At 39.8% G+C, this 24100-nt stretch overlaps 1 protein-coding gene across 4 annotated transcripts in view; it reads right to left on the bottom strand.

Moving 5' to 3' along the window:
• Positions 1–11979: 11979 nt before the first annotated feature.
• Positions 11980–24100, bottom strand: part of LOC102954361 (zinc finger protein 37A) — a 145427-nt gene continuing 133306 nt past the window's right edge. For 2 of the 4 annotated variants that reach the window (XM_042959787.1, XM_042959788.1), the window contains exon 8: positions 15808–17346. In XM_042959787.1, the coding sequence (XP_042815721.1) occupies positions 15893–17346 (1454 nt within the window). In that variant the 3' untranslated portion in view covers positions 15808–15892. Of the gene's footprint in view, positions 13537–14839; positions 15317–15807; positions 17347–24100 lie in introns of those variants that run through there. The other 2 variants (XM_042959790.1, XM_042959789.1) reach the window with 2 other exon arrangements.

Here is a 24100-nt window from a genome sequence, read left to right as displayed (position 1 = left end):
AGGGGCTCAGTCGGTTAAGCATCTGACTTCGGCTCAGGTCATGATCCCACAGTTTGTGGGTTCAAGCCCCGCATCAGGTTCTGTGCTGACAACTCATAGCCTGGAGCCTGATTCGGATTCTGTGTCTCCCTCTCTCTCTGCCCCTCCCCTCCGGTCTCTCTCTCTCTCTCTCTCTCTCTCTCATTCAAATAAACATTGAAAATTTTTTAAATAAATAAATGCACTACAGAAGAGCAACCATCCCCATCCCCAGGAATAACACTGGCTTCCACATAATACTCCCATAATACTGTCAAACTGGCTTCCACATAATACTCCCATAACCATGTCTATTGTGTGTTTTTTAATAAACTTTTTTAATGTTTATTTATTTTTGAGAGCAAGAGACACAGAATCTGAAGCAGACTCCAGGCTCTGAGCTGTCGGCACAGAGCCCGACACAGGGCTCGAACCCACGAACCGTGAAATCATGACCTGAGCCCATGTCGGACGCTTAACCGACTGAGCCACCCAGGCACCCCTATTGTGTGTTTTTAAACGCTGATAAATGTTTTACAGAATGTCTACAGCATTCGTTCCCCGTAAGAACTCTTGTAAACGTAGCTTGCCGGGAGCACTGTTTCGTGTGCCAGGCTCAGCCTGATAACCACACTGATAACCAGTGTGGCTGGACCGGCCTCTGTGGCTCTTAGTATGATTGCAAGATGCCCTCAGCAGTAACCATCAGGAAACTTTGAAACAAAAACAAAAACAAAAACAAAAACCAGGCTTATTACTTACAAGTCCTGGACATTACATGCACACCTGAAGCCACACTTCAAGGTTGCAGGTGGGGAGAAGGGGAGCTAGAGTTCTACTTTTCTTGGAGTTGAGAGTGGGGGCCTTTTTATTGGTAGGCTTTTTACTGGTAAATTTTGAACATAAGACTGTCGAATTTAAAGCATTCGAAGACAGGGGACGCCTGGGTGGCTCAGTTGGTTAAGTGTCCAACTCCCGGTTTGGCTCTCAGGTCATGACGTCGCCATTTGGTGGGATTGAGCCCTGTGTTGGGCTCTGTGCTGGCAGCACTGAGCCTGCTTGGGATTCTCTCTCTTTCCCTCTCTCTCTCTGCCCCTACCCCACTCGTGCTGTCTCTGTCTCTCAAAATAAACAAACGTTAAAAAAATTAAAAATAAATAAAAATGTAAAAAGTAAAGAAAAATCAAGACTGGGAAGAGAAAGAACAAGTAGCCCAAAGGGTCAGTTACCAAACCTGCCAAGATCTCCAAAACAAAGGAGCCTCAGGGGTGGGGTGCAGGCCAGCTCTTTACGTATTTACTTAAAGAGTAGCTGTGAAGTGGGCCCTCAGCAATCAGACTTAAGTCACGTGCTTGCATTATGAAAAAGAGAAAACCCAACTGTCAGGGCTCATGCCATAAGCACTCCAATACCCACCTTTATTGCATATGATTTTAAACGCTTCTCTACGTTCAATACAAAAGATATCACATCCATGTCCTGAAATAACTCTTCTCAAAGTAGAATGCAAGTAGCACTCTTCGAGCCATTGCTATTACATTTGGTTTTAAATTCTCCTCCAAATGCCTTGCAAAATGGACATCACACCCCTGCTCTGAAATAACAACCCTCTCAACGATGGACTCATGTATCACTGTGATGACCATCTTACTACATGTCTGTTTAAACACTTCTGCATATAATTTACAGAATGGCTAACATATCAATTTCCTAATACAACACCATACTCCAAGTCACATTATACATAGCACTCTTACACCCATTTTTATCACATGTGTTTCAAACACTTCTCTAAATGCATACTGAAAGGCTATCACTTCCATTCCTTGAAACAACATACTTCTCAAACTAATATACACCCAGCAGTATAAACATTTTTATTACTTTTTAAAAATTCTCTTAACCTGTTAACAGATACAGCTATCACACCTGTTCCCTAACACTCTTGTTAGTGCAGGTTACCGGTGCCTTAATAGAATCATAATAATTATATAAGTTTTAGGTCCTTCTCTAAATGCATTGCAGAACATTAAATGACACTCCTCTGTGGTAGAATACAGATTCTACTTTTATAGACATCTTTACTTCAAGTGTTTTTGCCTGGATTTTATTGATATAATTGATGCACAGTACGGTGTAAGTTCAAGGTGTGCAGCACAACTTGACATATGTATTATGGAATGATTATCACAGGAAGTTTACTTAACGTCCATCATCTCAAGTAGATACAAAAAATTTTTTTCCATGTGATGGGAGATCTTAGGATCTACTCTCTTAACAATTTTCATATCTACCATAGAGCAGAGCTAATTACAGTCATAATGTTGTACATTACATACCCAGTATTTATTTATCTTACAACTTAAAGGTTATACATTTTGATCACCTCCATCCAATTCTCGCATCCCCCACATACCCTCAGGGAACCACATACCTCAATTCTTTTGCTAGGAGTCTGTTTTTTGTTTTTGTTTCTTTGGTTTTTAAATTCCACATTTAAGTGAGATCACACAGCATTTGTCTTTCTCTGTCTCACTTATTTCACTTAGCATAATGCCTTCAAAGTCCATCTATGTTGTCACAAATGGCAGGGTTTCCTTCTTTTTGTGGATGAGTATTCCACTGTGTGTGTACCACACCTCTTTCCCTTCATCCGTTGGTAAACACTTCAGTTATTTCCATGTCTTAGCTATTGTAGATAATGCTGGAATGGACAAGGGGATGGAGATGTCTCTTCGACATTTTGTTTCCTTCAGATGTATTCCCAGAAGAGGAATAACCTGATCATACGGTAGTTGCATTTTTAATCTTTTGAGAAGAGTTCATACTATTTTCCACAGTGGCTGCACCAGGTTACAATCCCACAAGGAATACAAGTTTCCCTTTTCTCAACACCCTTGTTCATGTCCATCACTCTAATAGACCATCACTCTAACGAGCAAAAGATTCCTCATTGTGGTTCTCATTTGCAACTCTTTAGTGATTGGTGATGTTGAGCACCTTTTCACGTACCTGTTAGCCATTTGAATATCTTCTTTGGAAAATGTTTGTTCAGATCTTTTTCCATTTTTAAATAAAATTGTTTTTTTTTCTGTTGAGTTGCATGAGTTCTTTATATCTTCCAGATATTAACCCTTCATCAAATATATGGTTTACAGATTTTTCCCCCATTCCATAGATTGTTTTTTCCTTTTGTCGATCATTTCTTTTGCTGTGCGGAGCTTTTTATTTCAAGACAGTCCTACTCGTTGGGACCCCTGGGTGGCTCAGTCGGTTAGGTGTCCAACTTTGGTTCAGATCATGATCTCATGGTTGGTGGGTTTGAGCCCCACATTGGGCTCTGTGCTGACAGCTCAGAGCCTGGAGCTTGCTTCAGATTGTCTCCCTCTCTCTCTGCCCCTCCCCCACTCATGCTTTGTTTCTGTCTCTCAAAAATAAACATTAAAAAAAAAGACATCTAAATCTTTAATCCATTTTGAGTTCATTTTTATGGGGGAGTAATATAGGGGTCAAGTTTCATTCTTTCACTTGTGAATGTCCAATTTTCCCAGCACCATTTATTGAAGAGATGGTCTTTCTCCATTGAGCATTCTTGGTTGTTTTGTCAAATATTAGTTGACTGTATATGCATGGGTTTATTTCTGGGCTCTCAATTTATTTCTATTGATCTATTTGTCTGTTTTATGCCAGTACCATACTGTTTTGACCACCTTAGCTTTATAACATAGTTTAAAATCAGGAAGTGTGAACCTCTCACAGGATTGCTTTTGCTGTTCAGGGTCTTTAAGTTGTTCCATATAAATTTAGGATAATTTTTTTTTTTTTTTTGCTACTTCTGTAAAAAATTCTACTGGAATCTTTTAAAAAATTACTTAATGTTTTATTATTTATTTGAGGGGGGAGAGAGAACATGAGTGGGGGGAGGGGCAGCAAGAGAGGGAGGCACAGAATCTAAAGCAGGATCCAGGCTCCGAGCTATTAGCAAAGAGTCCAACACAGGAGACTTAACTCACGAATGGTGAGATCATGACCTGAGCCAAAGTCTGACGCTTAACCAACTGAACCACCCAGGTGCCCCATCCACTGGAATCTTGATACGAATTGTGCTGAATTTATAGATGGCTTTGGTTGGTATAGAGATTTCAAAAATATTAATTCTTATATCCATGAATATGGAATGTCGTTCCATTTATTTGTGTTTTCTTCAATTTCCTTCATCAATATCCTGTAGTTTTCAGTGAAGAGATCTCTCATCTCTTTGGTTAAATTTATTCCTAAGTATTTTCCTGTTCTTGATGCTCCCATGAACAGAATTTTATTTTTGAAAATTTATTGTTAGTGTATGAAAATGCTGCTAATTTTGTGTCCTGCAACTTTCCTGAAATCATAGCTCTAACAATATTTTGGTGGAGTCTCTATGATTTTCTCTATATAAAAATCATGTCATCTGCAAATATAGACAATTTTACCTCTTCCAATCCTATTGTGATACCTTTTATTTCTTTTCCTTGCCTAACTGCTCTTCCAGGACTATGTTGAATATGAATGGTGACAGGGGACACCCCTGTCTGATCATAAGTGAAAGCTTTCAGACTTTCACCGAGTATGATATTAGCTGTGAGCTTGTCCTATAGTTTTTACTATGTTGAGATATGTTCCTTCCATAATTAATTTGTCATGAGTTTTTGTCACGAACAGATGTTGAATTTTGTCAAATGCATCCACTGAGGTGCCTTATTGGTTTATGACATTGCTAAACATCTCACATATGAAAATGTAGAACGATGGCTGAAAGAACAGAGAGATCATGCTGATAGTAACATTGTTATCATGCTTGTGGGCAATAAGAGTGATTTGCGTCATCTCAGGGCAGTACCTACAGAGGAAGCAAGAGCTTTTGCAGAAAAGAATGGTTTGTCATTCATTGAGACTTCTGCTCTAGACTCTACAAACGTAGAAGCTGCTCTTCAGACAATTCTGACAGATCTACTGCATTGTTTCCCAGAAAGCAAATGTCAGACAGATGTGAAAATGACATGTCTCCAAGCAACAATGTGGTTCCTATTCATGTTCCGCCAACCACTGAAAACAAGCCAAAGATGCAGTGCTGTCAGAACATATAAGGTGTTTCTCTTCTCGCCTAGAAGGCTGTGTCCATTTCCCAGGTCTGAGATTTAAATATATTTGTAATTCTTGTGGTCACTTTGCGTTTTATTACTTCCTCCTACTTATGAATTTTTCATGTCTTAAGTCTTTTGATTTTAGCTTTATAAAATCATCCACTTGCCCCAAATGACTGCGGGTTTTCATGCCATGGCTTCACTAGCCTTACTTTAATAAAATGAATGGATTCATAAAAAAAAAAAAAAAAATTCATCTACTGAATTTTTCTGCATCTACTGAGACAATCATATAATTTTTTTTTAATGTGTTGTATCACCTTTATTGATTTGCATATATTGAACCATCCTTGCATCCCAGGGATAAATCCCACTTGAATACGGTAAAAGATCCTTTTAATGTGCTCCTGAATTAGGCTTGTTGGTATTTTATTGAGAATTTTTACATCTATACTCATCGGAAATATTGGCCTATAGTTTTTGTTGTTGTTGTTATAGTGTCCTTTTCTGGCTTTGGTATCAGGGTAATGCTGGCCTCATAGAATGAATCAGGAAGTATTCCTTCCTCTTCTGTTTTTTGGAATAGTCTGAGAAGGGAAAGTATTGCTACATTGCAATATGTTGTGGTATGTTGTCTTTCCATTTTCATTTGTCTCAAGATACTATTTTACCCATTTATTATTTGATACACTGGTTTTTGAGGGAGTGTTAATTTCCATGTGTTCGTGAGTTTTTCAGTTATCCTCCCATTACTGATTTTTTAATTTCATACCATTGTGGTCAACGAAGATACTTGGTATGACTTCAGTCTTCTTGAATTTGCTGACTTGTTTTGTGAACATATGGTCTCCTGTATAAAGTGTTCCATGCATGCTTGAGAAGAATGTGTATTCTGATGTTCTGTGTATATGTCCATTAGGTCCTTTTGCCCTACAGTGCTGCTCAAACCCGGTATTTCCTGGTTGTTTCTCTGTCTGAATGATGTATCCTTTTTGAAAGAGGAGTATTAAAGTCCCCAAATATTGCATTGCTGTTTATTTTTCCTTTTAGCTTTGCTACTTTTACCTTATATATTTAGTTGCTTTAATGATGGGTGCATAAATATATACAAACGTTATATCTTCTTGATGGATTGACACTTTTACTGTCATATAATGAACTTTTCTTTTACTATTTTTAAAGTCAATTTTGTCTGACATAAGGATAGCTACCCCTGCTATTTTTGGTTACCATTTGCATGAAATATTTTTTCCATTCTTTCACTCAGTCAGTATGCAACTTAATGCTAGAGTCTCTTGTAGGCGGCCTATCATGGGATTTTATTGTTTTATCCATTCAACCTTTCTAGGTCTTTGAAGACTATAATCTCTTTACTGTAAGGTAATTATTGACAGATAAGGACTTACAATTGGCATTTTGTTATTTTCTTTTTTGTAGCTCCACTGTTCCTTGCTTCTTATCCATTTGTGTTTTAATGCCTTTTGGTGAGTATGCTTGGACTTCTTTACCATGTTCTTCTGCATAAATGCTATAGGTTTTTCCCTTGTGGTTACCATGAAACTTATATAAAGTATATTAAAATTATGTCTATTTTAAACTGATAACTTAAATCCAACAGCATTCTTAAGCTTTACACTTTTATTTCTCCTGTCACACATTTTCATTATTGATGTTACAGTTTATATATATTGTATATCGAATGAAAGGTTATTGTATTCATGGTTATTTTTACTAAGTTTTTTTTGTTTTTGTTTTTAATTTTAAACTAGTGTTGTTAGAGAATTATGCACCACCACAGAACAAGCCTAAGACCACACACACAAAGCCTCGCAGGGCTGGGAGCTGGTTCCCTTTTCCACCCAGTCAGGGGAGCTCAGTTAAAGCCCCACCCACTATTGAGTGCAGAGATGCCCAGCCCACCAGGTAAAAAGCCTGACCTGAGCACCTGGGAAGCTGCCTAGGGAAACAGCACTTGAGTGGAGATCATGGCCAGCAGCACTGCTTATCTGCTGAGTTGAGGACACTGGCCCATATGGCCAGGGAACTTGGGACTACAATTCTGCTAGACTAGTTCCTCAAACAAGATATGCCAGCCTTGAGGCCTGTCGCATGGTCCTGCCTGGGCAGGGAATCTACTCCATGCTCTGCCTACGCTGAATACAACCTCTATCCGTTCTCACTGTAGAACAGTTAGGATAGGCAACTCAGTAACATCCTCATGAACCCTTCACTCTCTGCCCCACCATCCTCAGACCACCACCTACCTCTGCAAGTTGCAAGACAGAACTAAGTGTCAAGTCCAGGCATCAAACACTTCAGCTGGGCAAGAAAGAAACCTTTCCCGGAAGTTTTCAGAACACTTCTGCAAACAACTCTGATGACAGCCAGAACACGGGCCAATCCCAAACAAATCTTGGAGGGGAGTGTCTTTCATGACTAGCTTAATACAATTGTTCTTTACCTCTGAACCTTTCAAGGCCAAGGTGAGAAATTACAAGTTAAGGCACTGCCATCAAGGGAAAAATGTGTTGGGTATTAAGAGTCTGTAAGAACCTATCAATTGTTTGAAAGTTAACTTAAGAAATAACAGCTAACACATACACAGCTCATACTAAATTGCCCCTATGAAGTAGCCACTACTAATGTCCTCATTTGACAGATGAGAGTCTGAGTACAAAAGATGGTAATTTGTCTCAAATCTAGTAAGTGACAGGGCTAGACATCATATGAGCCCAGGCAATCTGGTAACTAATTCTACGGCCTCCCCTACACTGGGAAGGAAGGAATAAGACAAACTATGTATATACAACATCACAACACAAATGTACATGGTTCGTTACGCTTGGGCTATGCAAGTGGATTGCTTGCATCCCTAAGTGGATTGCTCATCTGAATGTTTCAGCTGGACATTTTCTTCATATAATGGAAAGCAATACTGTGTTGAACTCAAGTAGTACTGTTAATATCTGCTTTCTTTAATTGGTATGGCTTATTTTGTGTAATCAGTATTTTCATTATACCCACTGATGGATCCTGACGCAGATAACAACTTCATAAACACAGTGTCTGAATTCTTTATTGAAGAATTAATACAAAACACTGGCCGAATCCACTTTTATATGCCAGGAAACTGAGAGAGAACATGTGTAATATATGGTAAAACCATGGAATATTACTTCACTTAACATGTTTATTGAATAGGTAAGACAGAGAAATTGGTTAGCTTTTAACATGGAGTATCTTTGTTATTTAGCACATTGAGAAGGGAACAAAATACTTTCTGTAGTAAACTCACATACATAAGCACTTACTACACAGTGATCCCTCACACACACGCTTACTGCTGTTGTCCTAATTATTCATCTTGTGTTGTGTTTTTAAGTGAGATGGGGAAGCTGCTGGAGGAATCTAAGCAGAGAGTGAACAATGTCAGACTTTCTGCTTTTATTAAGGAACATTTACACTCAGACATGTAGATATATATATATATATATGTAAATATTCGCAAGTAACAACATCTGTAAATTGATTACACCTACAATCAATACTGAGACAAAAAGAACACGATGAGCACCAGAGGAGCCCCCTCACATTAGGCTCTGCAAGCTGCTACCATCCAGGCAACCAACTGGATTCTAACACCACATATTAGATTTGCCAGCTTTTTGAATGAAAAACATGTATACAGCACTTAAGTCTTCTGTGTTCTTTGCATGCGTGTAATTGTGGTTTGTTCATTCCTACTGCTGTATAGCACTGAATGAACAGCACAGTTTATATACTCATTTTAGTGTCGTGGCCATGTGTGCCGTTTCTACTTCCGTTGAGAATTCTAGTACTATGAATATTCTTTCAGTAAACATGTATTTCTGTTGGATATATGCCTAGAAGTAGAATTACACAGCCAAAGGTACACGCATGTTTAGCTTTAGCAGAAAGAGCCTATTTTCCACAGTGTACAATTTACATTCCTACCAAACTCGTATTAGTCCCAGCTGCTTCGTATCTTCATCATCGGTTGGTCTTTTCTTTTTACCACTTTAGCCATTCTGGTGTATACTGGTAATCACATATTCATTATGATTTGTTTTTCCTTGCTGACTAATGAAATTGAGCAACTTTCCACATTTACTGGTCACTTAAATACACTCTGTGAATTATGTTCAATCTGCTGCTCACTTTTCCTTTCCTGATTTGTTGGAGTTCTTTATATATGCCTTCTAAGAGTCCTTGGTTTGATATATGCATTGCAATTATCTTCTCCCAGGCTGTGGCTGGCATTTTAACTCATGTTTTTGTTGTTGTTGTTGTTGTTGTTGGTTTTTGTTTGGTTTTTGTTTTTGAACAAACAGCACTTTTTAATTCTAATGTTCTCAAATTTATCTACACTTTTTTTAAAATTTAAATCCAAGTTAGTTAACATATAGTGTATCTATGGTTTTTGTTTTTTGTTTAAGCTGTCTTTTTTTTTTTTTTAATTTTTTTTTTTTCAACGTTTTTTATTTATTTTTCGGACAGAGAGAGACAGAGCATGAACGGGGGAGGGGCAGAGAGAGAGGGAGACACAGAATCGGAAACAGGCTCCAGGCTCCGAGCCATCAGCCCAGAGCCTGACGCGGGGCTTGAACTCACAGACCGCGAGATCGTGACCTGGCTGAAGTCGGACGCTTAACCGACTGCGCCACCCAGGCGCCCCTGTTTAAGCTGTCTTAACCAAAGCTATGATGTTCGCCTATACTTTCTTCTAAAAGTGTTACTTTCACATCTAGATATACAATCCACACCAAACAAGTCTTTGTGTATAGTGGGTGGCTACAGTCAAAATGTTTCTTTACACACACACACACACACACACACACACACACACAGCTAACTCACCATTTATCAAAATTACCATCTTTTTACCACAATATTAAAGTGTCACCTTTGTCATATATTAAGATATTGGGGCCTGTTTCTGGACATTGTTTATCCTTGTGCCTATACCACAGTCTTGATATCCAAAATCTAAGTCCTGCAGATTTATTTTTCTATTTTGATTGTCTTAGCTATGGTCACTGCATCTGCATATACATGTTTTTGAGACAGAGACAGAGAGAGATAGCATGAGCAGGGGAGGGGCAGAGGGACAGGGAGAGAGAATCTTGAGGTGGCTCCACACCCAGCGCAGAGTGTGATGTGGGGCTTGATCTCATGACCATAGGAGATCATGACCAGAGCCAAAATCAAGAGTCAGATGCTTAACTGACTGAGCCACCGAGGTGCCCCTGAATATACATTTTAAATTCAGATTTGCTAATTTCCAATAACAAAACCCGCTGTGAGATGGTGATTGGGTTGCACTGAATCTACCACTCAGTTTTGGGGAAATGAGCCTTCAAAGTCATCAAGACAGTTATGTATATCCTTTCATTTATTTTGATCTTTAATATCCCTTAATTTGGTGGTGGTGCAGTTTTTGGATTTCTAGAACTTACCGTTTTTGGAATACTGTAAGCTTAACAGCGATGTAACAGTATTTAAAGTGTACAACTTCACAGGGTGCCTGGGTGGCTCAGTCGGTTAAGCAGCCGACTTCAGCTCAGGTCATGATCTCACAGTCTATGAGTTTGAGGCCTGCCTTGGGCTCTGTGATGACAGCTCAGAGCCTGGAGCCTGCTTCCGATGTGTCTCCCTCTCTCTCTGCCCCTCCCATGCTTGCTCTCTTTCTCTCTCAAAAATAATAAACATTTTTAAAAAATTTAAAGTGTACATCTTGATATAATTTGATAAATATAGCTGAAAAACCATCACAATATAGTGAACCTACCCTTCACCTATAGGGATCACTGCCCCTTTATTGCCTGACGTCCCCTGTCATGAAAACAGTTATTTCCTGGATTTTATCGGTTTCCTTTCTCCGGTTTTTTTTTTGTTTGGTTTTTTTTGGGTTTTTTTTGGCAGGTAGGTAGATCTGGTCTCTGCTACCGTATCCTGGGTGGATACAACTGTCCTGCTATCACTTGTTTTCTATTTGTAGTTTTTTACACAGTGAGTTTGCTAGTTCACCATTTTTAGTAACTTCTCCGTAAGTTTTTTTCACTTTTCCATGCAATGATACCACCTACCAATAATGAGTTGGCACTTCAATCTTCCAAGTTTCAGGCCTTAAACTTTCTTCCTTTTTGCCTTACTGACGAGCTAGAGCCTTCAGTCATATGTGAAACAGAAGTGGTAACAAGCATTCTTGTCTCATTAATATCAGGGAGATATAGGTCAATACTTATTTATTTAGTATAATATTTGCTGTATGTTGGTTTCCTTTTGTGTTTGATGAACTTTCCTTCCGTTCCTAGTTTTGTTGGTTTTTAACCATGAAAGGAAAGTTTTTATCAAATACGTTTTCTGCATCTATTGAAATAACCAAATGGCTTCACTTACTTTTTCTACTAATGTGGTAGGTTACATCAACTACCTTAAACTTGTAAACATTTATTCTGAAATGACTTCACACTTAAAAAAGTCACAAGCGCAGTACCAAAAAACTCCCATATCCCCCTCAGTCAGATTCTCCTAACCGCACTGCATCTCCTCCATCAGTCCTTTGCGCTGTGTGCGCAGGCGCGTGCACGCACACACACACACACACACACACACACACTCTCTCTCTCTCTCTCTCTCTCTATTAGCCTTTGTCTAAAGCATTTAAAAATAAGCTGCAGAGGCACCTGGGTGGCTTAGTTGGTTAAGTGTCCAACTTCGGCTCAGGTCACGATCTCCTGGTCTGTGAGTTCGAGCCCCGTGTTGGGCTCTGTGCTGACAGCTCAGAGCCTGGAGCCTGCTTCGGATTCTGTGCCTCCCTCTCTGTCTCTGCCCCTTCCCCACTCAGTCTTGCTCTCAAAAATAAACATTAAAAAAAATTAAAGCAAGCTGCAGCCATGAGGCTCCATTACCTCTACATATTCCAGTGTGTATTTTCCCCAAAGGCACTAACCTATAGAACCACCCAGCAATCATCCACATCAGGAAACAAACATTGATAAGCACGACCATCCAATCCATACACTGAATTTTGCCAACTGTTCTACCAATGTCTGGTCTTCATTTTTATTTTAAAATTATCTCCAGTCACCTCTAATCTGAAACAGCCTCTCGGTCTTTTTCGTATCTTTCACATAATAAAAAACTATAGGCTTTGCATTCACTAAAATAACCATTCATATGGATTCACCTGATGTTTCCTCCTAAATAAACATAGGTCAAGCTTTCTTTTCTTTTTTCTTTTAAGTAGACTCTACACCCAGTGTGGAGCCCAACACAGGGTTTAAACTCATGACCCTGAGATCAAGACCTGAGCTGAGATCAAGAGTTGGACACCTAACTCACTAAGCTATCCAGGCATCCTACAGGTCGTGCTTTCTTGGCGAAAATGCCACACAAATGATGCTGCCTCTTCTCAGTGCATCTCATCAGGGGACACATCATGCTGACCTGTCCTACTCCACTGGTGAGGTGAACTTTGATGGCCTGATCATGCCGGTGTCTGCCAGGTTTAATCACAAAATCACCCTTTCACCTCTGCAGCTGATGGGTATTTTGTGGGGAGATATCTGAAGATTATGCCATATCCTGTTCTTCATCAAAGCTCTACTCACAGACTCTAGTCTATGCTGACAACTACCTCCTGAATCAACTGCCCCTCCAATGGTTGCCCAATGGTGTTTTTCTATGTCCATTATTCTCCCTACATTTATTAACTGGCATTCTTTTGTACAAGTCTTCCCTTCTCCTTTATGAATTTACAAATTTATCTATATCACTATACATTAATGGACTCCCATTTTATTAATGGGAATTAATAATTCTGACGCTATGTTCAAACTGTCTCAAATCTGGCCAGTGGAACCTGACCAAGGTGGTTCTTTTGACTCCATGATTATTTGAACATTTTTTTACTGTCTGGCAGGTAAGATGATTCAGGTTCATCGTGTATTTCTCCCCATCTTTTACCTGAAACCAGCCATCACTCCGGAGACAGTCCCTTTTTTGGTGGAGGACAGCATTTAGACATTAGTAACCTGGTATTTGGTGTGCACACTGCTCCTGGGGTGTCATTGTGTGTAGGCCCTCTCAGCAGACAGATCCATCTCACACACACACCACACACACACACACACTTCCGTGAGTTACATTCCAATCCAACGCCCCGGGATTTTCTAACTTTCCCCTCTCCATTTTCATGAAAACCTTCTCTGCTCTGGCTCTCATCATCCTCAGCACATTTTCTCATCTGCTCAATGTTATCGATACTTTAGCCACGATGATCATCTCTTCCAGCTGCATTCAACACGTCTGATGCAAGTGTGCACATCACCACACCTTTCTCATCCCTTGTGGCAGGCCTGTTCTGACTTCCACTCTAGGAACGGAAGGCAGAAGAGAAACACAGAAAGCACAAGGGAGAAGGGAGGATGTGAGAGGAAGAAGAACTGGCCAAATCGATTTAATTTTAAATAGTAAATCCTTTGATTCCCCTAATAAACATTACTTGGTCCATGGATATGACTGGATTTTTTTTTTTTAATTTAAGATTATGCACCTTAATTCATAAAATATTGGTAACTTTACTTTCCTGAAATGTCTTTTACAGGTTTTGGTATCAAGGTTGTACCATGCCCCCAAAATGAATTAGAAAAGTTCCATCTTCCATTCTCTGGAAAAGGTCATGGGAGCTTCCTATTATTTCCTTCTTAAATATTTGGAATAACTGCAGTGAAAGCAACTGTACTCAGAGTTTTCTTTCTGGGCAGTTTTGGTTCTTTTTTAATATCAGGTATCATTTGTACAACTGACCTCTGGTATGACCTTACCTTTACTGATAGCATGCTGTGCTCGCCAAGGGCCCATCCTACTAACAGTTCCAATCATTTTTTGGAACTGAATTCCAATCATTTTCTCTGTCCTGAATAAAATCGACTTTCGGCCTAGCTTTTCAGGCTCCTTCCCGTCCTGAGTCAATCTTCTAAAAATTTGAGACTAGCTACGAGGCTTAAGCCTCTAATGTTGAAGAAATTTTCACTCCAGCCTTGACTGCTGAAAGTTCTGCTGGCTTCTGGTCTCTGCCCTCTCGCTACGAGCTTCACCCTCTACCTGAGCCAAGCTCAGGACTCAGGTTCCTCTGTGCCCAAAGCTGGCAAATGCTCCCAGGGGAAACAGGTGCATTTTGCCCGGGGAACTTTCTGTGACTCACTCCTCTCCTGAATTTTACCTTTAGTCCTCTTTGCTCCTGCAGCAATAAGCTGCATTGAAACAGATGCTTTTTGTGATGTTTCTCTAGTTGTTCTCATTAGGGCACCGACCTGCTACAAGTTACTACCCAGCACTGGAATCTACTTGTGCTTTTTAATTTACTTATTTTTACTTGTGCTTTTTTAAAGCTTTATATTTAAGAATGCATTTTTAAATGTTTATTGAGAGAGAGGGAGAGGGAGAGGGAGAGGGAGGGGGGGGGGAGAGAGAGAGAGAGAGAGAGAGAGAGAGAGAGAGAGAGAGAGAGAGAGAGAGAGAGAGAGAGAGATAGGGGCAGGCAGGCTGAGAGAGGTAATCCCAAGCAGGCTCTGCACTCTCAGCATGGTGCCTAACATGGGGCTCAAATTCCCAAACCATGAGATCACAACCCGAACCAAAATCAAGAGTTGAATGCTTAACCAAATGAGCCACGCTGGTGCTCCAAAGAATACATTTTTGTATGTGACTATTACGTTTTTTGGAAATTGTTACATCACCTATGGAAGTATTAAGTATGTGGAGAGACAGAGCGGGGTATGGCAAGTCACCCCAGCAGGGTGACACTGAGACAAATGTCAATGCCTGCCAGGGAAGAGACCACCGACGCTTCATGCGCACTCAACTTCTACTGCCTCCACTAAGCTGTGCGTGCAGCAACCCACCTTTCCCCTCTGACCCCCTAGGCCAGGATAAGCCGCTCTCAACAGTCTGCCCCAGAAGCATGAACACATCCTGCTGGCAAGCTGCCCGTCCATGAGCCAACAATCCAGAACCTCTCTCTCTACCTGGGCATCCGAAAGTCCTCCTGGTGGGTCCTCTTGCTAAAAATCTTCTCTTCTTCTGCAGATGCATGAGCCTCTGACTTGCTTCCAACTGCTGGTCCCAGCGTGCTGTGTTTTCACATCTAATACCTTAAACAGTGGGGAATAACAAGCCCAGCAATGGGCCAAATTGCATCTCAACAAAAATACAAAGCTATTTCTAAATGAAAAATCATCCTCCACCTTAAATTGCCAGAGATCCTTCAATTCAAAATATCTGATGCATAAGCTTAGATTTTAACTTAAAGCTCCCACACATTTAAAATAATGTATTTTATCTAGTAACTACTGATATCCACTGAGATGCTACACACAATAAAATAGCACAATGCTTTCCTATAGCTTCCTACAATCTGTGCATGTTCTATAGCCTGTGGATCAAGTATTTTCTACCCTATGAACATTAATAGAGGTTTCTAACTTGTGAGGTGTGGCTTTGGGCGATTTGCTGATAAGGTGTTCTCCACTCTGAGATTTCTGATATATTCTATGGTTCAAATTCCAGCACTAAAGTTTTCTGTATTCAATAGCTTCATATTATTCTCTCCCCTCTATAAGTTCTCTCCTGTATTGTGAGAACTGACTTTAGACCTAAGATGTTTTCAAAATCATTACAGCAACAGATTTTTCTCCCCTTTTGCATTCTTTTTCTATAAAATCTTGACTTCACCCAGAGTGATTTCCCCCATTTATTACATTTATAGGGTTTCTCCCCAAATGTGTTCGTTGATGTACAGTGAGTTTTGACTTCACATAAAATGATTTTCCACATACGTTACATTCATAGGGTTTTTCCCCTGTGTGTGTTCTATGATGTGCAATGAGTTTTGACTTTACACAGAATGATTTCCCACATTCATTACATTCATAGGGTTTCTGTCTTATGTGAGTTCTCTGATGAACAATTAGGGCTGACTTCTGACGGAAGTTTTTCCCACATTCATTACATCCAAAAGGTTTCTCCCCTGTGTGTCTTCTCTGATGTTCTGTGAAACCTGAGTAGTAGCAGAAAAACTTCCCACATTCAATACATTCATAGGGTTTCTCACCTGTGTGAGTTCTCAGATGTTTGGTAAGGGTTGACTTCTCAGAGAAGGATTTCCCACATTCATTACATTCATAAGGTTTCTCCCCTGTGTGAGTTCTTCGATGTTTAATGAGGTCTGATTTTCTAAGAAAGGCTTTCCTACATTCATAACACTCGTAGGGCTTCTCCCCTGTGTGTGTTTTCTGATGTACAGTAAGGACTGACTTGAACGAGAAGGCTTTCCCACATTCACGACACTCATACGGTTTCTCCCCTGTGTGTGTTCTTCGATGTTGAGTGAGGGTTGACTTTTCACTGAAGGATTTCCCACATTCCTGACATTCAAAAGGTTTCTCCCCTGTGTGAATTCTCTGGTGTTTAATGAGGTCTGAATTCTTGTAGAAAGTTTTCCCACATTCCTGACATTCACAATTTTTTTCCCCTGTGTGTGTTCTCTGATGTCTTGTGTGGGCTGACTTCTGGTTGAAGGTTTTTCCGCAATCATGACACTCATAAGGTTTTTCTCCTGTGCGTGTTCTCTGTTGTACACCAAAGACTAACTTTTCACTGAAAAACGTTCTACATTCATTATATTTAATCACATTGTCAATTGAGTGGCTTCTCTGAACTGGAATGAGGTTTGACTTCTGGCTGAAAGGCTGAACACTCTGATGCTCAAAGAGAATGGATTCCTCAAAGAAATTTTCTCCACATTCATTAAATTCATACTGATTCTCTCTTGGATGTGTTCTCTGATGAGCCATGAGGGATGACATATCACAGAAGATCTTCCCATAATCAGTGTGTTCACAGGAGTTCTTTCCTGTGTAAGTTTTCTTATGTACAACAAAGAGTGAATTCTCATGGAAAGCTTTCCTACATTCACTGTATTCAAAAGGTTGCTCCAAAATCTGAATTTTCTGACGGTGAACAAAATCTTCATTAAGATGGAGGCCATTCCCATTTTTATTATATTTATAAAGTTTCTCTTCAGAATAAATTCCTTCATGCTTATCATTATGGAGCCAATTTCTACCTTTGTTAAACTCATTGAACTTCTTTCTTGAATAGTTTCTACTGCTATTAATTAATTCTGAAATATAAATAGAGTGACAAGGAAGATTAGTTGACAGGAAAATTAGGAGAAACAGAATTAGTTAGGTTTTGGGGAGTGGGTAAGTTTAGGTCATTATCTTCTCACATCTAGATTATGACAACAGTATACACATTTCCAGTCTCATCTCTCTCTTCCATTCTACACAACAGCAACAAATCAAATTTCTAAGAACTCTAATTCAAAAGAGAATAGTACTATAACCCAATCTCTAATATCTAATTCTGTTACTAGCTCTAAATCACTAGCAATAAAAACATACAACAAAATAGCAAAATCAATGAGTGGTCAAGCCAGCCTTGCCACAGGATCATATTTACAGCTCTTTTCTGATTTATAGATATTTTCCTTTATTCCATCTGAGTTGTTCAATAGTGAACCATCAAACCCTCTTCCAATGCTTTCTGGCTTTCCCCCAACCAAATCTCACCTGATTTAACATTAGTCTTCAATCCTGCATACACACACACACCCTTCTATATCTTTGTAAAACATGAAAACCTACAATTCTAAACCTGGTCCTAAAACTGTCATTTACCTTTACTTTAATATTTTTTTGGTTATGCATGCTCACCTTTACTCCTCTGCTATCTACAATACTATATTTGTAATGATATATCATACGATACTGTACAAAACCCATAATAATACTATTGAGTCCTATAACCTAAGAACTGACAATATTTTTTACAATGGTATCACACTGAAGAGAACATATCAGTTATATCCAGATTCAGCTTAGAATCAAGCTGTCAATTTACAAATCTAGAATGAATATATTTTACTCTGGTAAGCCCAGCTGTTTGTCCCTTATAAATTGCTCATTCTCATTCATAATCTTATATTCTTTCACTCCATTAGCTTACAGTCCAATAACATTTTTAAAAAGTTGCCTTCCATGGGGCGCCTGGGTGGCGCAGTCGGCTAAGCGTCCGACTTCAGCCAGGTCACGATCTCGCGGTCCGTGAGTTCGAGCCCCGCGTCAGGCTCTGGGCTGATGGCTCAGAGCCTGGAGCCTGTTTCCGATTCTGTGTCTCCCTCTCTCTCTGCCCCTCCCCCGTTCATGCTCTGTCTCTCTCTGTGCCAAAAATAAATAAAAAACGTTGAAAAAAAATTTAAAAAAAAAAAAAAGTTGCCTTCCCAAATCTCCCCATAATTTTCAGCCTCTTTTGTTAAAAAAAAAAAAAAGACCTAAAACATAAACAAATATTTCTCCAAAGAAAACATACGGATAGATGGTCAACAGACACATGAAAAGATGCTCAACATCACTCATCGTCGGGGAAATGCAAATCAAAACCACAATGACATATCACCTCACACCTGTCAGAATGGCTAAAATAAAAATACATAAAACAACAGGTATTGGTGATGATGCGGAGAAAAAGGAACCCTCATGCACCGTTGGTGGGAATGCAACCTGGTACAGCCACTGCGGAAAGCAGCATGGAGATTCCTCAAAAGAGTTAAAAATAGAACTACCCTATGATCCCGCACTCACAGTACTGGGTACCTACCCAAAGAATACAAAAATACTAATTCAAAGGGATACATGCACCCCAATGTTTATAGCAGCATTATTTCCAATAGCTAAGATATGAAAGCAGCCCAAGTGTCCATCGATAGATGAATGGATAAAGAGGATGTGGTATGTGTATATATATACAACGGAATATTACTCAGCCATCAAAAAGAATAAAATCATGCCATTTGCAACAACATGGGTGGAGCTAGAGAATGTAACGGTAAGTGAAATAAGCCGGTCAGAGAAAGACAAATACTGTATGATTTCACTTGTATGTGGAATTTAAGAAACACAACAAACAAGCAAAGGGGGGAAAAAAGGGAAAGAAACCAAGAAACAGATTCTTAACCATAGAGAACAAACTGATGGTCACCAGAGGAGAGGTGGGTGGGGGGATGGGTAAAATAGGGGATGGGGATTAAGGAGTGCACCTGTCGTGATAAGCACTGGGTGATTAAAATAAAAAGTTAAAAAAAATCTGTTTGTATAATTTACTTTACCACAAACATGAACTACACTGCGGTAACACTGTCTTTGTTAAACACTAATTTTTTTTTTTAATGTTTATTCATTTATTTTGAGAGACAGTGTGTGTGAACAGGAGAGGGACAGAGAGAAAGGGAGAGAAAGAATCCTAAACAGGCTCTGTGACATCACCGCAGAGCCTGACAAGGGGCTCAATCCCACGAACCACTAGATGACCTAAGCCAAAATCAAGAGTTGAACACCCAGTCGACTGTGCCCCCCAGGCACCCCAAATACTAAATTTTTAAATATTTCATGCAGCTCTGATTTTCATTCAACTATGTTTCTGGCAACCATAACTCTACCTATGATTTTCTTTCAACACTGAACAGATATGAAGTCAATGGTATTTAACAAACGGTTTTTATCAGAATTAACTGCACAGCTTTACTAAACACAAATTTTAGGCATCATACTGAAAGGTTTAGTGGTTTAACGTCTGTACTTTTAAAAATACTTCTGGGGCACCTGGGTGGCTCAGTCAGTGAAGGGTCTGATTTTGGCTCAGATCATGATCTCATGGTTTGTTGCGTTTGAGCCCCTGACAGTGCAGAACCTGCTTGGGATTCTCTCTCTCCCCCTTTCTCTCCCCTCTCCCACTCATGCTATCAAAATAAATAAATAAACTTAAAAAAAAACTTCTGTAAAAAAACCAGCAAATATGGTAAAACGTCACTGAAAACTTTTTAAAAAGCATGTATAGAACAATGTACTTAATATTATGACATTAATAATTAATGTTAGTTTATAATGAAAATAAATATTTAAATGCTATTAACACATCCATATAAACCCCATCAAAAATGTCCTGTTCATCTGAGGGAGATGACACGGGGTTGGCTTTCACACTCCATAGTAAATTTTAAAATGAGTGTGTGCTACTTCTGATAAGAAACAAGGATGATAATAGACACGATTTTTTTCAGTCTCTGTGTCAGTGTACACACAATAAATCAGAATCTAACAAATCTTACATGCTTGATGAGCTGGCATGTAAGTTTGTAAAGAATTTGTGGTAATGGCTTTCTGCATTATTATGAAAATCTGGCTCTATGTGGCTCCACAGTCAAGCAAAATCATTAATGTGTAATACTAGATTTTTAAGGAGTGAAACCAAGATCTTTCTCTTTGGAGGATCAAAATACTGATAGGAAGAGAAGCCTCTATAAACTATAGTTACCTAACTATATGACCAGGAATTAATTTCCTGACGGGCAGACATGGAACGAGAAGTATGCTGAAGTAGTCGATGAGCTTCTCTTGGCAATATAAATCATGTGATGAACACAAGAAGCCATTACTCAATGTCAGGCACTCTTTCCACACCTTGTTTTCTGTTTAGGTTTCTCATTTACAACCTCCATGTCTCCTACTTATTTTCAGCAATATCTTTTTTTTTTTCCTCGATTTTTATGTAATGTCTACACCCAACATGGGGCTTAACTTACAACCCTGCGATCAAGCATCTTCTGTTCCACCGAGTGAGCCGGCCAGGCACCCCTGCAATATCTTTTCTACCTCTGTTTTGTTTTTTTTTTTAATTTAATTTAAATTTAATTTAATTTAATTTAATTTAATTTAATTTTTTTAATCAATTTAATTTTGATTACTGCAGTGATTTTATTCTTTTTTTCAATTATTTCCTATGATATAACATAGAATTAAATTATTTCCTATGATATAATAACATAGTATTATTTCCTATGATATAACACAGTTCATCACACCTTCCTGTGGTCTTACTATCTCCTTCAGAATGAACGACCTGCCTCTCTTATGTTCTCGTACACCAGAAACCATGTTTCATTGTTAATTTATATTAAAAACTAGTGACAATATTCAGACATTACATGGTAACATTTTCAAGTGAATTGTTTTTCACCTGCCACTTGCTTGTCCTGTCTTCTCCTGTTTCTCATAGTAACTTTGAATCCATCTCGTGTTATGTTTCTTAGCAAGGGCACTGCATGCTCTCCTCAATCTTTACTACGGTCTCCAACCAACCGAGAGAAGTCTTTGGTTTGTTTCAAGTATCAAAGTCTTCTGCACTTTCTACCACTTCACAGACGGCCTGCATCTTTCCAACAGAGCTTGTGTGTGTGAGTCCTCATCCAGCCCCCAGTGTGGAGTCCACTCCAGCCCTCTGCTTCTCACAAAGAAACTACAGAGATCTACCAGCATCCTAAAAGTCCTTCCTCCTGTTCTGTAAGATGACGTTCGACGATCCGAGGTCACACCTTCGGACGTGGCAGCTGGGCACACACCTCCACCCCGTTTTTCCCTGCTCTTGGCAACCCTTCACTTGTTCTGTTGTTGACAGTTAAGCTTTCTGCTTGTTCTTTCAAAGTGGGGTTTGACTGGCAGGTCTTAGGGTCTTAGCTCTTCCTGTTTCTAAGAAGTCAAGGTTAAAATGCCAACTTTATGTTTCTGTCTTCAAACCTGAGGTCCTTTACTTCTTGAAATTCTTCTCTGGCCTCCAGAGTATCACCTTCTCTCAAATTTACTCCATCCTCACAGACTCCCCCACCGTCCCCACTGCTCAGTCCTCATCGTCATCACTTCTAAACCTCATGGTGCCCCAGGATTTAGCCACGAGCCCACACCTCTGGTTTATATGCACTCATGAGCAAGAAGCTCTCATACAGCTCCCACGACTGAACATCTCCACACAGCCGGCATCCACTCGTCTCTCCAGTTCTGCCCTAACAGAATGCATATTGTTACATACAGCGTAACCCCTAAAAGGCTAATAATTTTTTTAAAAGACTATATAACTAGTCTATATAAAAGACTATATAACTATAAAAAGCTAATAGAGGCAAAAGAAAGTAATAATTAAAAAACCCAAAAGGAGTTGTGAAAGGAGAAATAACAGAAGAAAGAAGAAATGGTACATAAAGACACGAAATAGGACTGCAGGCTTAAGCCCAGTTATACCAGTAAACATAAATGGACTGAACAGTCTAAACAAGAAATTTAAAATGTCAGACTAGATTTAACAACAACTAGAGTGTGGTAAGGCTGGCAGTAAAGGATGAAACAGAGTATATCCTACAAACTCTAAAGAACAGAAAGCTGGTGTGGCGATGTTAATACCAGAAATGGACCCGAAGGAAGAGCATCACTGCGTATACGGAGACAGGCACCACATAGTGGTTCAAGAGTCCATTAAAAGGTGAGATATAACAATCATAAATTTCTGCCTGCCTAATAATACAGCTTCAAGAAATATCATACTTGGAGATTTTAAAACACCTTTCTTAGTAACTGACAGAGTGGCTGACAAAAGACAATCAGGAAACACAAGACCTGAAGACCAGAAGACCATTATAAAACACTACACGAAACAATTGTAGAACATACATCCTTCTAAAGTACAAACAGACAACATCAACAACTTTCAAGCCACTGAAATCACACAAAGAATCTTCTCTGTATTAAATCAGAACTCAAGACCTGAAGGATAACTACAAAAGAATGATTTTAGAAGCAACTCCCTTCTAAGCAACCCATGAACCATGGATCAAAGAAGAACTTTTAAAAGGCGGCGGTGGGGGGGGAGGGTTCCTAAAAAGATTTCCATGGCAGCCCTGCAGCCCCAGCTCTGCCCCAGCCAACACCCAACGCTGAATTTAGATTCTAGGAGTAGGTACGAATTTTGCACTAAGCAAAAAAAGGGGGAATTTTTAAAAACAGCTCTGTATTGTCTTGTGGCTACTACGTCCAAAGATGTGGCAGAAAACAATTTGGTGTAAGTCCCAGAGACAGTCGTCCCTATCAAGGGAAGAAGTGTCTGTGGGTGAGGATTTAGTGTCCATGTGTAGAATCTTACAGTACTGGAGACAGAACAAGTCTGCAAGACTGATGATCTGCCTAAGGGAGGGCCGTGTGCAGAAGGAGAACAGAACTAGGGAGGGCCTGTCCAGACAGGGAGACACTTTGGGAGCTAGCTGCCTTTTGGAAAAATCATTTTGAACTTGCTAATGAGCTCTTGTTAAACTGTGATGCCTGATTTACTGGAGAGTGATAATGGGTCTCTAGCCTGTTGAACCCATTTTTGAGTGGATCAACTTGGAATCTACCACTGGCAAGGTGAAAAAGCCTTTCTATTTTATTCATTTTTTTAATGTTTATTTATTTTTGAGAAAGAGAGAGAGAACGCACTTGCAAGTGGGGGAGGGGCACAGAGAGAGGGAGACAGAGAATCCGAAGCAGGCTCCAGGCTTTGAGCTGTCAGCACAGAGCCAGAAGCGGGGCTCAAACTCTTGAACCATGAGATCATGACCTGAGCCTAAGTTGGACATTCAACTGAGACACCCAGGCGTCTATATCCCCAAAAGACTTTTTAAAATAAAACCCAGCAAGAAAGGCCTTGATGGAGTCACAGAGCTCTCTCCTGGCTGCTGCTCCGCTGTGTCCTTCAGTTATGCCAGGCAGGTGTGAAAGCAGGTGTGGTCCCTGTGTGCAGTGGCAGGACTCTGACCATGACAATGTTGAAAGCCACCCTGAGGCACTGTGGGCTATGGAAACACGGTGAATCCTGGCAGAATCGTGGAGAGGGCTACTTCTGGTGCCGGGGCCTGCACCGCCCAGACTACAGGAGCTGACTGTGTTCTTAGCTCATGTTCCTGTGGAAGGTGCAAGGTGGGGGGGTAGGGAGCACCCATTCTGGGACAGGGAATC

This window comes from Panthera tigris, chromosome D2, assembly GCF_018350195.1.
Source record: "Panthera tigris isolate Pti1 chromosome D2, P.tigris_Pti1_mat1.1, whole genome shotgun sequence".
In the NCBI taxonomy this organism is placed as follows: domain Eukaryota; kingdom Metazoa; phylum Chordata; class Mammalia; order Carnivora; family Felidae; genus Panthera; species Panthera tigris.
Note: the sequence above shows the minus strand (reverse complement) of the source record. Positions and strands in the feature narration are given on the sequence as shown.